Raw genomic sequence first — 17,211 nt, forward strand, 5'->3', positions numbered from 1 at the left:
AGTGGATCCTCATCATCATCATTAAATGATGTCAATATGTTGAACATTGGATTTCTAACCCCTTTTTATTTTGCAACTGAACTTTCTTCCTCTTGGGCCATTTTCTCTCCCAGTAGTTCCAGAAACCAACATTATTCTGTCCATTTATGTGAATATAAGTTTTATTTAACTTCACGCAGGGGATAGGATGCAGAGATGATTCAGTATTTATTCTAAAGTATCTTTTTATTTTATTTTATTTTTTTGAGTTTTCATAATGGTCTTTGTATCAAAATAAGTCCAAAAATCCATAAACTATACGTTTCTATCCACGATTATAAACCCTAAGATTCAAGATAAATTCACAGAAAAATACCCTAGATATACAGAGAAAACCAGAGTCACTATAAATGCAAGCTGTAGTGTCTTATTTAAATTGCTGCATTATCATAAGAGATGTCAATTTCTTTAGACTTATGAATTTTTGTAAAGTGGCTATATCATATCAGTCACAGAGTCTGTTTCTTTTGATTGATATTGAAAATACTGCTCATGGTTCTAAATATCCTGAAGACCGGTCTGAATATAGATCACCACCCACCAGACTGCTAAAATTTTCTGTGTAGAAAGAATAGACAGAAGCAATAAAGAAAGAATAAGAAGAGGTAAGGACAATTAGTTTCCTGTGTTTCCAATTTGTTCCTTGCTTTTGAATTTTCAAGTAGGCCGATTAGCATGTTAGATCACTGGGCAAAGCTCTGTGCTTTATTAGTTATGCTCTAGACTGTATTTAACCTCTTAAGATCCTAATTGAGGAAGACAATGATGTCCTGTATCACGGTAGCATGAAAGGCAGGTTCAGGAATGGAAGCTTTTTTTTTTTTTTACATTCAAAGAAGAAGGTGTGATTTTAAATTCTTCTTTTCCTGAACTTTCATTTATTTTTCTGTCTCCACAGATTCTCTGAGAGAATGGCTTTTGAAAATGGTTCTTTGGTTACTGAGTTCATTCTATTGGGGATAACAGAGCAGCTTGAGCTCAAAATACCATTGTTCCTACTCTTTCTGGTAATATACATAATAACTGCATTGGGGAATTTGACCTTGATCTTTCTAATTGTTCTAAATTCTCACCTCCACACACCCATGTACTTTTTCTTATTTAACTTATCTTTCATTGATCTCTGTTACTCTTCTGTGATTACACCCAAAATGCTGATAAACTTTATACAAAAAAAGAATGTTATTTCTTACATGGGATGTATGACCCAGCTGTACTTCTTTTGTTTCTTCGTCATTTCTGAGTGTTATGTTCTGACTTCAATGGCCTATGATCGCTATGTGGCTATCTGCAATCCACTCTTGTATAATGTTGCCTTGTCTCCTAAGGTGTGCTCCTATCTCATGCTTGGTTCATATTTGATGGGGTTTTCTGGTGCTATGATACACACAGGATGCATCCTGAGACTGACCTTCTGTGATGGGAACACCATCAACCACTACTTCTGTGATCTTCTGCCTTTGATGCAGCTCTCCTGCACCAGCACCTACATCAATGAGATAGAGATTTTCATTGTAGGGGGAAAGGACATCATTGTACCCACTGTCATCATCTTCATCTCTTATGGCTTCATCCTCTCCAGCATCTTCAAAATAAGATCCACTGAGAGCAGGTCGAAAGCCTTCAGCACCTGCAGTTCCCATATGCTTGCTGTTAGTCTGTTCTTTGGATCAGGTGCATTCATGTATCTCAAACCTAACTCAGCTGTATCTATGGATGAGGGAAAATTCTCTTCTGTTTTTTATACAATTGTGGTTCCCATGATGAACCCTTTAATCTATAGCCTTAGAAACAAAGATGTTAAAATTGCCTTGAGAAAAACCTTGAGCAGGAGAATATTTTGATCAGAAACTGAATCTCTGAACCTGTAGTCAAACCACAGAGAGATTATCTGTGTTTGCTATATTTTTGACGCTATATTTTTACATTTAATTATCTTATTGTGATATATGTTTTATTTAGTGTGTTTTGTTTCAAATATTTTAACATTAGTTTTCTTTTTTTTCATATTCATTGAAATTAGATATCTGTTTTCTAGTCATTTTCTTCAATAGGTTTTGTTTTCTCACTGTGTGAATAATTGATGCTTTTATCAGTTTACCACATTAAGAATAGCGTTAAGTAGCTCTTCTTCTCTTTTGTTGTTTGTTACTATAACCATTATCACAAGAGATACTGAATAGTTTTCTCGTTGAATAATATATCAAGTTGTCTGCATGGCTATGCAGAGAACCATCCTTATTTGCCATTTGAAATCAAACCTGAAATCCTCTTTGTGTCTTTGTGTGTCTGTGTTCTTGTCTCTCTATCCTTTATTGAATAAGAACATATTACTCTCTAAAGCCAATTTTTAATAGATATAAATATTTTTGCATTGACTATGATTTATGAATCATATTGCAGGTGTACTTAGGATACACAGAACATGTGTTTACTAGATGTCTGATATTTACCTTGTAAATGTAACCAAGCACATTTTATTGCTAAAATGCACTATTAAAAATATATAATATTAAAGTTCATGAGACAGTTTATATAATGAAACAGGGTTCTTTTTTATTAAAATTTTATTTTTTATATTAATTACAATTTATTCATTTTGTATCCGAGTTGTAGCCACCTCCCTCATTCCCTCCCAATTCCACCCTTTCTTCTTTATCTCCTCCCTGCCCCTCTCCAAGTCCACTGTTAAGGGAGGTCCTCAACTCCTTCCATCTGAACCTAGCTTATCAGGTCTCATCAGGACAGGCTGCGTTGCCCTCCTGTGGCCTGGCAAGGCTGCTCCCCACTCATGGGGGGGGGGTGATCAAAGGGCTAGCCGCTGAATTCATGTCAGAGACAGTCCCTGTTCCCCTTACTAGGGATTTTTGACAAAGAAGCCAAAACCATACAATGGAAAAAAAGATAGCATCTTCAACAAATGGTGCTGGTCTAAGCGGATGTCTACATGTTGAAAAATGCAAATAGATCCATATTTATCACCCTGCACAAAACTAAAGTCCAAGTGGATCAAAGGCCTCAATGTAAAACCAGACACACTAAATCGGTTAGAAGAAAAAGAGCCTAGAACTCATTGGCGCAGGAGACAACTTCCTGAACAGAACACCAACAGACACAGGCTCTAAGATCAACAATCAATAAATGGGTCTTCGTGAAACTGAAAAGCTTTTGTAAAGCAAAGGAGACTGTTGTCAGAACAAAACGACAGCCTACAGATTGGGAAAAGATCTTCACCAACCCTGTATCTGAAAGAGGATTCTTAAAGTTGACGAGTCTTTATATCTTGATTTCAAGCCTACCACTCTTTTTTTTTTTTTTTTTTCAGGACTAAACACATGACCTTTATTTCTTCCACAAAGATTTTGAGTTTAATCATATAAAGATGAAGAAACAAGTTTTGCAACCTAAAAATATTTACTTATTAAAACTATATTAATACTTTAGTAAACTATACAAAAAGATAAGGAGACAAACATGTCCATTTATAGAACTGCATTTCAGTCAGGCCAGATCCTGCAGAGGGAATCCCCAGCCTGACCTCGTTCATCTGTGAGGACACAGGGCAGTTCTTGTTTAGACATACACCATCTTATCCTGCTTGAGCCGCTCTTCACCTCCTGATGACTTCCTTCTACGTATGTGCATGTCTAGCTGTCTGCTTCTCAGAGCAGACATTTACCTTCCTCATCCACCCATTGGAGGAGGGCTGGGGTCACGGAGATGATTGACTTCACCCATTCTTCGTGGAGGGTTTCCAGGTGGCTCTCTCCCATCATCGTATCTGGAATCAGATGAGTTGCCATAGCCTCTTCTTTTCTTCACATCTTGCTGAAGCAAAGTTTTGAAAAACAAAAACAAAACCACAAATTCTGCTATTCCCCAGAAGAAATCTGTTATAAAAGACAATCTCCACGGGGACTGATTCCGGCTGCCCAACACTTGTCCATTCGAGATGTAAACCATCTTCCTTCCACTTACCCACTTCCAAGCGACTGACCCTACCACTCTTTAAAATACACCTGTCAACTAAAATAAAATACGAGAAATTATTTTCTTTGCTGATGATCTATAAATTCACCTCAGCATTTATTTTGGTAGCTATATATATTCAGTAAAACTGTTCGCTGGCTCTTTTTAAACAGAGGACACATGTTTTGCCGGTGAAGTTAAGGATTACTGATTCAAGACAGGATCTAACTTCTTCAGACAAAATCCTCAAAATGTTTTAAGCGGCATCTAGATAAGGGAAAAAATAGAAATTAAAGGTCAAAGATGCACACTCAAGAAATAGGAAATCTCTGTGTGTAAATTGAGAAATAAAAATTAAACAGCAACTTGATCAGATTTTGTGTAAACTTTTAGACTGAGTTTTATATCTCTGATTATTAGAAATCTCAAACATTCATAAAACTTTGAACACTCTCTGTGATGATTGGATGTTTGATAGTTAATCTTGGTTGTCAACACATTTGGGAGAAGAGCACATCGATTGAAGAATTGTTTACATCAGACTTATGTGTAGGCACATTTCTGTAGTATGTTCTTAATTTTTCTTTGATGTGGGAGGGCCCAACCCGCTGTGGAGGACGCCACCTGTGACCATCTTAATCTCTGTTTATGTATCTGGATTTTTCCAAAATGGTATTTCTCAACATGTTTTAAAAGGTGAGGCACTTTTGTTGTTTGTTGTATCAACGGAAGTATAGGTGATGTGGCATAACATGACATAATGTGTTGTCGTAGCTGAAAGCTACATTGGCACTGGGACATTTATAATTCTGAAAAGATATTTATACTTTGATGTACAAGTTTATAAATTTTGTCTATAACAAAAAAATGTTCTTCTTACTTAAGGGTGGGATAGAGTTTCCACAATGAAACTTTAAATTTAATTAATCAAATCTTTCTCTCAGCAAACTGCTGCTGCTGTTCAGAGTGGGTATTTCTTTTTTTTTTTTTTTTCTTTTTTTTTATTTTATTTTTCTTTTTAGTTATATTTTGTTAACTCTGTGTCCCAGCTGTATCCCGCTCCCTCATTCCCTCCCCAACCCCACACTCCCTCCCTGGTCTCCTCCCTGCCCCTTTCCAAGTCCCCTGATAGGGGAGGACCTCCTCCCCTTTCATCTGACCCTGTTTTATCAGGTATCTTCAGGGCTGGCTGCAAAGTCCTCCTCTGTGGCCTAACAGACAGCTCCTCCCCTGGGGGGGGGGGTGTGTCAAACAGCCTGCCCTTGAGATCCTGTTAGAAATCGTCCTTGTTCCCCTTACTTTGGAAAACTACTTGGTTACTGAGCTACCACAGGCCACATCCGAGCAGAAGTTCTAGGTTGTATCCATAGATGGTCCTTGGTTGAGTGTCAGTCTCAGAAAAGACCCTGTGCCCAGATATATTTGGTCATTATTTCAAGGGGTATAACAAAGTGTCCTCTACTGGAAGCCTGGTGGGTCAAATGTAAAGGGACTATGAGGTTTTCTTATAGGACTTTAATATCATCATTTTATTACATGCAGAGTAAACTTGCCTAAATTTTGAATGATACTGTTTGTTTCCGTGAAATTGAATAGTTATTTGGCAGACATATAGACATTATATATGTGAGACAGCCTTACTAAAAATAAAAGATCATATTTTACACTTGAATATTAAGTATATCCCCGATAAAGAAACAACAATTAAAGAAAAAGGCCATAAATTTAGAAGAGAGTAAAATGTGGGGTACAGAGGAAATTTTGGAGAGAGGAAATGAAAGGTGAAAAATTGTAATTATATTATAATCTCAAAACTAAGAATATTATTAAAATATAACATAAAATTATTTATATCTGCCTTTATATTTCCCCAACTCCTAGTCATTGTTAAGAGCATTCTACTCCTGTTTATACTGAACTTTGCAAATACATATACACATATAAATGCTTACCCTCATATGTATGTATATACAGAGAGAAACATGTATGTACATATATAAACACATATAAACAGAGAGACACATTTAAATCATTACATTTTTATGAAATGGGTGTGTAACTTTAATTATATAGCAAAGGGACATGCTTCTTTGTCTGTGTACATTAAGGTAAATATCCTTTTCATTTTTGGCACAGCCATATCTATTAGGAATAGCAAAAGCCATAAAGGCAGCACAAGTACTTAACAAAGATCCAGCAAAACTGAGTCAAGTGATGAAATCGCTGTCTCCCACTCTTTTGTCTTTGGTCTCTACATGTTGCAAACTTGAGGGATTTTAATATTTGTACAACTTGAGATATTGGGTTGATGGAAACTTTCTTATGAATCATTTATCCCATCTCCAAGGAGTACTGATTCCAAGCTTCCCCAGGAATGTCCTGGCCACAGTACCCGTCCTCCTTCTAGGAAGATGTCCTCATATGCTCCTACTTGAAGGTCTTCCTTACACACTGGAGGTTATGAGTCAAGTAAATGTGCCAGAGACCTCCTTATGGAGCTCTGCCTTAGATACCCTTGACACATCTGCCCCTGGACTCACTCAGGAACAAGATAATTAAAGTAAACTTTAAAAAGTAAACATTATTCAGTAGGCTAGAGAAGTTGGCAGCATATCAAATTAAAAGCCTCTTCATAATACTAATGGACAAAGAATGGCAAAGCTAAATGATGAAAGAATAAAGTAGTAAGACCTCTCTTTCTTAGAAAAAAAATAAACTCCTACAGGGCCACTATGCTATCATATGACCAAGGAACAACAACAACAAAAACCCCCTATCAAGATTAGATAAATAATTTTACAAATATATAAAATATAAATGCATTATGGCAGAAATTGAGTAATGTCTAAAGTCTTTCCTTAGGCCTAATGACAATTTGCACTCTGATTATTAAAAGTTGACAATGACAATCTGCCCAGGCTGGCTTGGAGATTTTATTTCTGTCTAGTACCCTGGAAACACAAGAATTTGAGAAGAGGCTTTCATGTTTTGGCAAAATATGACCTTGAAGCTACAATATTGTCTAAATTTGGGTTGTGGGGTTGATGAGGGAAAATGATTGTAAGAGATAATTCTGTCATGATTTATCAATGATGACTAAATTATGAGCAAGCAGAAGTCACAACACGTGTCTGGGAACAAAAACGACATGATCTGTTTGGGAACACTATGCTCTATCCCTGTCTACTACTTAGTAAAATAAAGAAGCACCCAGACTGCTTCTCAGTCAGACTGCAAAATGCCTCCCGATCTCAGTGCCTGACTCATCCCTCCCTTGCAGCTCTTGCAGCCACCCTTCTTCAGGCCTTAACCTCCCCCAGGGGTGGACCCCTGCAAATTTTAGTCCTGTGTTCCATTGAAAGTGCATTCTCATTACAGCAAAAATAAATATATATTGACTCAGTTACTCACTGTGTCGGCATACGTATTTGGTGAGACATTTATATTCAGCAAAGCGACAGATGTATTCCACTCAAGTATTGGTAGAAATAAACCAATATGAGATTCTACTAAAATGCTGTGTATAACCAACAAAAAGCTAGGCACAGCATGTAAAGATACAAAAGTTAGTCTTAAAATAGGATCAGAATATGTACATGTTGTGTCCTATAACTTTCAATGATCTTTAGTTTAAAAGTAGTCCCCAAATTGATATATGTAGGCATGTTTATTATCAAGATAAACATGGAATTTTTCCATCAGTGCACATGTTGTTTTTGTTTCTGTCACTGTCATTGGTATATTTTACTGTTAATTAATCTGAGCCTGTGATAAGGGAAGAGATTTACATGGTGTGCTTTTTGAAGGAAACATTGAGCTATGAACATTGAAATCACAGTAAGTAAAGAAATCCAAGCTTTAATCTCCCAGAGTAAATTAGAGATTGGGTAAATCACTAGTAGGATCTACATTTTTCTCAGAAAGAGTAAAGTCACTACTGTCTAGATCAGTGTGGAGATACATTTCAGTGGTGTAATAGACCACAGGAGAGGTATGCAGTTTTCTTAATAGTGTCTTGTTTTTGAATTTTCTGCTCCTCATAAAACAATTGGGAACTCAAGAGAGAAGATTTTACTCTTTCATAATTTGCTGGTCATGATACTTAGAGATGTTTAAAACCAGTTTGATGTCACAATTTAAAAGTAGTAAAACCAACTGAGAAGAGAGTTTCAGTATAAGACTGTCTAGATCAAGTTAGCCTGTGGATATACATGTAGGCATCTTCTTGATTACACTAACTGGTGTGTGCACCACTGTGGGTGGCACCATTCCTTAAGTTTTGGTTCTGAACTGTGGAAGAGCGGAGAAAATGACATTGGTAGTAGAAATGCAGGCGTTCAGTCTTTCTCATCTCTTGACTGGGATAATGATAATGCATAAATGGCTGTCTCTAGTTCTTTCTTTGACTCACACAACAACCATTTGTACCTTAAAGTTGCTTTTATATGTTTTACCACAGCAACAAAAAAGGACAGAAAGACAATTTGATGTACTTAAATTTGGTATCGTATAAGGTACAGCTAGAATGCAAAATCAAAAGTTCATGACAACTGACATTGGGTCTCATAAAGTTTCTTGCTTCAGAGAGCCACTGGAATGAGAAATAAAGACATGTCATGCTTCTGGACCAAACAAGTCAATTTATGATGGATTCCAAAGTTTTGGCACACTTCATGACCTCAAATCAAAACAGGATGTGGGGTCCAAAGTCTCAGGGCATTTAAAGTCTCAAAGTATGATTTGGGATAGATGTTGAAGTCTTTGAGGCTCCTTAGCCTCAAAGAATCACTGACAGTGAGTGCAAAAGCATCAGCCTTTAACTTGACCTAGGAAAGAAATCCAGGGTATGATCTTAACTGTCAGCACTCTCCTCAGAGGGTGATTGGGAGTGTATAGGACAAACTCTTGATATATTTTCTGATATTCATATCTTGTTTGTAATACATTGATCCATGCTTGTTTTTGGAAGACTTGATGATTTCCATCAGTAATCAGGTAAAAGTACTTGCTAAGGAAACATGAGACATGAACTCAAGTTCCCAGCCATAACATTCTATTAGAGACTCTCTCTCAAACAATAAGTTGAATAACAGTAGAACAGAACATGAGAGAACTTCCTGCGGCCTGTATGCATATACGCAACCTTCCTCTCCAAACATGTATGCAATAAATATCCACTCACACCCATACACAATATTTAAAAGAAGTAAAATGGTTGATATACATCTAACTATATAACTGTCTGACTCACACTTTCTTACCTTATTGTCCCCCTAGATTTGATGTTGTTCATTGAACCCCAGGCTACATGTATAGGTGATACAAAATACCTATAAATCTGAGGTATACCTTCAATATTTACAAGTAAAATTTGTTAGACATTTGCCCATACTCGTTTGCTGATTGACAGAGAGAGAGAGAGAGAGAGAGAGAGAGAGAGAGAGACTTTGCATACAATAGAGTCCTACAGAACATAAATTATGGTCTTGCTTTTCAAGAAAAGGTTGAAAATTCTTAGTATAGTATGGGAACTATACTTTAATTCAAAATTTAATTTATTTGCAGGGAAGGGCACTGCATTTTTGATACTTAATATCACTATGTAGCTCATTTTACCCAGAAAGTTACTGCACATGCCAGGCTGGCATGGAATCCAAAATTGACTGGACATAATCACAAGAAGTCTGGCTTCACTAGGATTTAAATAATTCATAATGTATTTTACCAAATATACTCACATATAGAGAGAATATAGATGGCCTTATGCAGCCCATGGACAATACTTAAGTAATGTGAAAGCCCAATATTTGTGTGTATAGAAAGTCCTAAAGACCACAAAATATGTGCTATCTGACCCATACTATGAAGAAAAATAAATTAAGGTAACAAGGCAGAATGACACTGTACTTTTTATTGTCTCTTCTGAAACTGAGACAATGTTACAGCATATGCTCACTGTAATATCATCTTTAATCTGTACATGTATAACATTATGGCTTTATCAAGACAGATATGAGAAGCTGTGGTTGGCAAATTATCAGAATTTTCATGTGCAGTTATTTTTGTAGCACCAACAGTATAATTTATTCATATGATTTAAATATACTTTGAATTCAGAATATTTTAGAGCCATGATGAAATAATATTTCAATAGACTTTCATAAACCCAAGAACTTATTTATGCATGAAATTTCATTATTTCTCTTATACAGAGCAATATTTCATTCATTGATTTAACACAGCAGTCCAGCAAAGGTGATTATGTGTTTACCCTCCCTTAGCTAATAAGAAGAACCATAGACAAGGAAATATAAAATAAAACTTCCAAATTATTCGTGAAGATATATAGGCTAAGCATTCAAACACAGAACTGGGAAATATAAGTGAACTATTTTTTTTAAATAAAGTAGTAGTCAAGCAATAATTACCAATTATGTCAACAATGTGAAAATGTACAACATATAAATACTGATTTTAGAGGATGGAAAGTAACTGAGCAGTAAAGTATTTGTCTAATATGTACAAGGTCCTACCACCCAACCACAGAGTAACAAACAAAAGTAATGAAAATGATTGAGGGAAGTCCATCCCATTTGCCTTTCTGAATGAGGATTGAGCCTCTTACCCAGGGTCCTTCTTCTTGATTAGCTTCTTTAGGTATACAGATTTTAGTATGATTATCCTATATTATATGTCTAATATCCACTTATAAGTGAGTATATACCATGTATGTCTTTCTGCTTCTGGGATACCTCACTCAGAATTATCTTTTCTTGATTCCACCATTTGCCTGAATATTTCATGATTTTCTTGTTTTTAACTGCTGAGCAGTATTCCATTGTGAAAATATAGCACAATTTCTGTATCTATTCATCAATTGAGGGACATCTGGGTTATTTCCAGCTTCTGGCTATTAAAAATAAAGCTGCTAAGAACATGGTTGAACAAATATCCTTGTTGTATACTTGAGCATTTTTTAGATATATGCCTAGGATTTGGTATAGCTGGATCTTGAGGTAGCGCTATTCCTAATTGTCTGGGAGAAAACGGGGAACTGATAGGAGCCTACCACAGAGAGACTCTGAAAGACTCTACCCCGCAGGGTATCAAAGCAGAGGCTGAGACTCAAGCCAAATTTTGGGCAGAATGCAGGGAATCTTATGAAAGAAGGGGGAGATAATGAGACCTGGAGTGGACAGGAGCTTCAAAAGGAGAGAAAAAAAATCTGGGCACAGGGGTCTTTTTTTTGAGACTGATACTCCAACCAAGACCATTCATGGAGATAACCTAGAACCCCTGCACAGATGTAGCTCATAGCAGCTCAGTGTCCAAATGGGTTCCCTATTAATGGGAATAGGGATCATCTCTGACATGAACTCTGTGGTCTGCTCTTTGATCACCAAACCCTGACGGGGGTGCAGCCTTACCAGGCCACAGAGGAAGACAATGCAGCCAGTCCTGATGAGACCTGATAGACTAAGATCAGATAGAAGGGGAGGAGGTCTTCCCCTATCAGTGGACTTGGGGGGGGGATTTGTGGGAGGAGAAAGGGGGGAGGGTAGAATTGGGAGTGGACGAGGGAGGGGTCTACAGATGGGATACAGAGTGAATAAACTATAATTAATTAAAAATAAATTAATTAATGAAAAATGATTAAGAGAGAGTATAATGCATGTATGTATTACTATGCTTTTTATTTTTTGAAAAAATACTAGAGCCATAGGGTAGACTTTTGGAATATTACCATTAAAACATAAATAAATAAAGAAACAAGGTATAGATTTATATATGAAAAGAAGGTGCTAGAAGATAGGAATTTAATATGACTCAGGATGAAGGATGTAAAATCCCAAAAGAAATATTTATGTCTGATTAAAACATTAAATCCCTAAGGAAATAAACATACATCATGGTCAAACATATAAATGTAACCACCTCATTCCTTGCTTATATATCTGTTACGTGCTTTTGAGAAAAGACTAGGAATCTTTCTATTTTGCTGATAGCAAGTGGAAAAGGAAATGGTACCTGTTTGACTTTTATGAAGTCTCATCAATGGGCACACATGATAAAAGGAATACTGTTTATCTTCCTTCTGATATCAGTGGCATCATTATGAATTATGAGTAATGGGTCAGAAAACATCTTAGAATGTCTTGTTTTTTTACAGTGTCCTTTTAAAACTCAAAGGAACTATTGGCTTCGGAGCCCAATAGTACCCTTCTAAGATAATTGATAAATGACAATGATTAGGTAACAGCAGAGTTTTTTTTCTCTCTCTTAAATATGGTAAGTTTTTAAAACCTATTCATGATAGTATCTTCCTCTTTAAGACATTGATTATCATTAATGTGTAAGAATGACATATATGATGAATAAGTACTTATTATTTTCATATCTTGTAACAAACTCAGGTATACAGTGTGACATTCCTAACAGTTTAATCATGCTGATAATCAGATTCCAGACCTTATTTATAATGTACAATTGAATTTCCATTTCACTTAGCCTGTGTACCTGGCTTTCACTCCACACAGGCCAGCAGCCCTTATGTTCAACGTTTATAGACTGAACATAAAAAGATTATGCAGAATTTTCCATCAAGTGTGCTGTATTTTAGCTTTATATTAGGCTTTCGGTTGAAAAGAATTTTCAGATCCTTCTTATACCCTCCTTTTCATCCTTTGTTCAATCCTAAAATACAGGTACAATTTCTGGAAAGACAGACATGTCCAGGGAGTCAGTAGACACTCCATTTGCAGTGTCTTACCAAGAAATCTGATTCTTGATGAACAAATCTGTATTTCTTTATATTCTTGGAGTTTCTTCAGAGACGGGCAGTAACTTAAGAATTTCTGGACTCTGGTTCTTTCCTATCTTTGTTGAGAGTGGAATTCTTGATTAATATCTTCACAGACATCAAACTGAGGTCAACACTAAGTTTTTATAACTTCTTTTAATATTAAGAGGAAGCTGAATGAATAAAGAGAAATGAGAATAAAGAATTCTATCTTGATCCATTCCATTTCACCCTTTTCTCTGGTTAATAATGTCAGCACGCAAGATCCCTAGGCTCAGCGATGTGGACAGTTATGGATATATCTTTCAGCTATATTTACCTTATAGATTTTTGACACAGAAAAGCAATTGTTATTTCACTTCATAATTAGTGTGAGAAATGGTTTCACTGAGACTGGGTTGTTCTTTGCAGACACCTGCTGCCTATACCTCAACTTTGTGTGAGAAGATATTACTGGAAGTTCTATGAGGTTCTTCTGGGTCTCTACAGATTCTTGAAAGAAGAATGTATCTGGCGAATGGCTCTTTTGTAACTGAATTCATTCTCTTGGGTTTAACAGACAAACCTGTCCTCCAAATGCCCCTGTTCTTTATTTTTCTAGTAATATATATGATAACCACATTCGGAAATTTGATTTTAATAATTTTAATTGTGCTGACTTCTCACCTTCACACACCCATGTACTTTTTTCTTTTTAACTTGTCCTTCATAGACCTTTGTTATTCTTCTTTAATCACACCCAAAATGCTGATGAACTTCATACTAGAAAAAAATATTATCTCTTACATGGGGTGTATGACCCAGTTCTACTTCTTTGGCTTTTTTGCAATTTCTGAATGTTATGTGTTGACAGCAATGGCCTATGATCGCTATGTGGCTATCTGCAATCCACTCTTATATAATGTTGTCATGTCTCCAAAGATGTGTTCCTATCTTATGCTTGGTTCATATTTCATGGGACTTTCTGGTGCCATGATCCACACTGGTTGTGTAATGAGGCTGGTCTTTTGTGATGGGAACACTATCAACCACTACTTCTGTGATCTCCTCCCCCTGCTGCAGCTCTCCTGCACCAGCACCTATGTCAATGAAATAGAGCTGCTCATTGTAACCGGAAAAGACATCATTGTGCCCACTGTCATCATCTTTACCTCTTATGGCTTTATCCTCTCCAGCATCCTCAAAATAAGATCCACCGCAGGCAGGTCCAAAGCCTTCAGCACTTGCAGTTCCCACATAATTGCTGTTTCAATGTTCTTTGGGTCAAGTGCATTTATGTATCTTAAACCCTCTTCAGCTGTATCTATGGATGAGGCAAAGTTCTCTTCCATATTTTACAGCATTGTGGTTCCTATGATGAACCCTTTAATATATAGCTTGAGGAATAAAGATGTCAAAGTTGGCTTGAAAAAAACCCTGAGCAGAATATTTTAGTCACAGCCTAATCTTAATATAGATACAATACAGACAAGTGCTCTATGTTTGCTATATTTTTGGTAGCAGTTTTGTTTCATTGTGATATCATAATATGAAGACAATAATTGGATATTGATTTATTTACAATTTTTGCAGTAAGATGCTTTTTCAATATGTATAATGTTCCTCATCATTATCCTTCTATAAGAATCACATTATAAACATTTTCTTTTGTGAATTATAGTTATAAATATTCAAAAAGCAATGATTCTGCTATTTGTACTTCATTGTCATTGTGTATTTGTGGAAGACCAATGATATTTGTTACTTGAAACAGTTGCTTAATATCACACTCTTTTTTTTTTTTGGCCAATGGGTGAGAACATCTCACTTTTAGATGTCTATGATGAATAGATATATATCTTTCTAAACTGGCCTTTAAAACACCTGTATTACATATATAAAGTTACTTGTCAGCTGTGTGACATTAACTTATAAACTAACACATTTACATCTTTAAAAATATTTTAATCATGTGAAGGTGATACTGAGTCTCAGGTAAGTTGACAATTTACAAAATCACACAAGAATCCTCAATCAGAGAAAGTATAAATCTTCAAATGTTTGATTTTTTTTGCCTACTTACCCCCCATATTTTTGGTTTTATTACACTGAAATAAAATATGAGTCAACATGACAACCTTGGGGTTTGTCTACTGTGTGTTGTTTTAGTATCTCGACATTTAATGCACTTTTGTTCCATCATTATGTCCTCCTGACAAACATTTAATGCTTTCTTTTAGGAGTAAAGAAGATGCCTACTATGCCAGTAGAGTATCGGTTTAAGTAAGAGTCTGAGTTCTCATACTAAAAGGCTCTGAAATGCTTTAGGGTGCTTGGTAGAGAATGGATTGCACAAAATATAATTATCTGAAAAAGAATTTTTATTATAAGATAAAGAATGATTTATGGAAACAAAAGTATGGAAAGCAATGTGCAAAAACAAAATCCTGAAATAAAAAAGTTGAGGAACTATCCTCCAAATTTTATGTTTTCCAGCTGTATTATTTAACTGGAAGTGCTTTAATGTATAATTTATAATTTAATGTATAAATTTCATAATTTCAGCTTGTAGAGACAATAAATGCAAACAGTAGAGAGTGCCCTCTGTCATATTTCTTAATTTTGGTACCCATAAAGTCTTTGGGTGAGCTGTGGATTCTTCATACAATCTCTGGTTTACCCTTACTACTGGTATTTCAACAATAGGATCAGACCATTCAGACAGAGATGGCAGTTTTTCTGTCTTCTGGAACATGTGTTCTCTAGTTTCTACTCGGTGACATTGCCTTTGATGCTGCGATCAGTGAGTTCATGAATACATCACTGCAGGAAGTTCAAAAGATTAGTAGGAGGACAGAGTGTACACCATGTCGTGGCCAATTTTGTTCTTTCTACTTTCTTTTTGTATCTGTACGTCAAATTGAAATGGTAAGACCCCATTTTGATCATGAATTTATAAAGTAAATTCAGAGACTGCTTTCAACAGAATCAGAAATGAGATAGGAGAAGTGAGTGAAGTCACAATCATAGAGAACAGGTCAGGCTCTCAGGTCCTGACAGTACACAACTTATACAGATGTATGGTGTCTTTAAGGTAACTGCCCTATGAAACTATGCATTATTTATATTGCTGTTGGTATTTACAGTGATGCTAACATTATAATATAGCTTTATATAAAGAAAACAATATAGTAACCCTTAATCAAAGACACAAAGTACCACTTATGTATTTTGGATTGTTTTCCAAGTAAAAATGCCTCATCTTGGTAATGCTCCACTGAGGAAAAACACTAGACAATCTAGATTGTACCATGGTGTAAAATATTCTTTTTAACATATATAAAGTTCTACATCAACTTGAAACAAGCTTCAGTCATTTGGAAAGAGGAAATCTCAACTGAGAAATTACCTTCACTGGACTAGCCCATGAATAAGCCTGTTGGATTTTTTTTTTAAGATTGATGATTAATGTAAGAAAGGCATAGTTTATCATTGGCAATGCCATCCTTTGGTCCTTTGGCAGATGGTCCTGGGTGATATAAGAAAGCAGCTGAGCAAGCCACGAGAGGTAAGCCAGTAAACAGTGATTCTCCATGGCTTCTGCTTCAGTTCCTACTTCCAGATTTTTTCCCCTTACTTCTCTCAGTAACGTATTGTTACCTGGATGTATATGAAGAGGTAAAATCTTTTCCCACCAAGTTGCTTTTTATTTAAATGCTTTGTTTGAATTTCTAATTTTATCATTTCTCCCTTCCAAGACCTCCTGTGGTAAATTCTCTCTATCCTTTTACTCAAATTTGATGCCTCTGATTCTTTAATTGTTCACACACACACACACACACACACACACACACACACACAATGTATATGTATGCGATGTGTGTATGTGAGTGCACATTCTAAAAATATAAATGCAACCTGCCCTGTCTATATAATGTTACTTATATGTTTCTTTTTCAGGATTATCTTTTCATACTGGATAACCATTTAACCAATTGCTGTGTTCTCTCCAGATAATACTATTTCTCCCTCTTTGCTCTCAGCATTATTTGGTTGCCTTTAGCACTTTGGCTAGGGTTTAAGAACCACGGACCTTTCCTCAGGCTCTCTGTGAGTTCCTATGAGTTTTTCTAATGATTTAGAGTCTTGTTTTTTCATTGGCTTCCTTCCATTCCCTCTGGTTCTTACAAACTTTCAGTCAGGAATATGTGTGTTTTCTTGAACATCAATCAGGTACTTACTCTTATCCTCTTTAGTTCATATTTAATATCCTTGAAATATTTGATGAAGTAATTATCTTCCTTCCTTCCTCCCTCCCTCCCTCCTTCCTTCCTTTTTTTTCTCTCTCTCTTTCTCTCTTTCTCCTTCCTTCCTTCCTTCCTTCCTTCCTTCCTTCCTTCCTTCCTTCCTTCCTTCCTTCCTTC

General features: G+C 36.0%; 2 protein-coding genes and 1 pseudogene across 2 annotated transcripts; 2 read left to right on the plus strand and 1 right to left on the minus strand.

Moving 5' to 3' along the window:
• The first annotated feature begins 950 nt into the window (after positions 1–950).
• On the plus strand, positions 951–1,883 carry LOC129687474 (olfactory receptor 145-like). Its single transcript, XM_055621877.1, has one exon. It carries the CDS (start codon positions 951–953, stop codon positions 1,881–1,883), a length of 933 nt encoding a protein of 310 aa, XP_055477852.1.
• Positions 1,884–3,535: 1,652 nt separating this feature from the next.
• Positions 3,536–4,002, minus strand: LOC129687735 (selenoprotein K-like; annotated as a pseudogene).
• An 8,734-nt stretch (positions 4,003–12,736) lies between these two features.
• On the plus strand, positions 12,737–14,242 carry LOC129687475 (olfactory receptor 8B3-like). Its single transcript, XM_055621878.1, has 2 exons — positions 12,737–12,747; positions 13,309–14,242. The coding sequence occupies exons 1-2, from the start codon at positions 12,737–12,739 to the stop codon at positions 14,240–14,242; spliced, it is 945 nt and encodes a 314-aa protein (XP_055477853.1).
• The last annotated feature ends 2,969 nt before the right edge of the window (positions 14,243–17,211 follow it).

This window comes from Psammomys obesus, unplaced genomic scaffold (assembly GCF_907164565.1).
Source record: "Psammomys obesus unplaced genomic scaffold, mPsaObe1.curated_primary_1811, whole genome shotgun sequence".
NCBI lineage: Eukaryota > Metazoa > Chordata > Mammalia > Rodentia > Muridae > Psammomys > Psammomys obesus.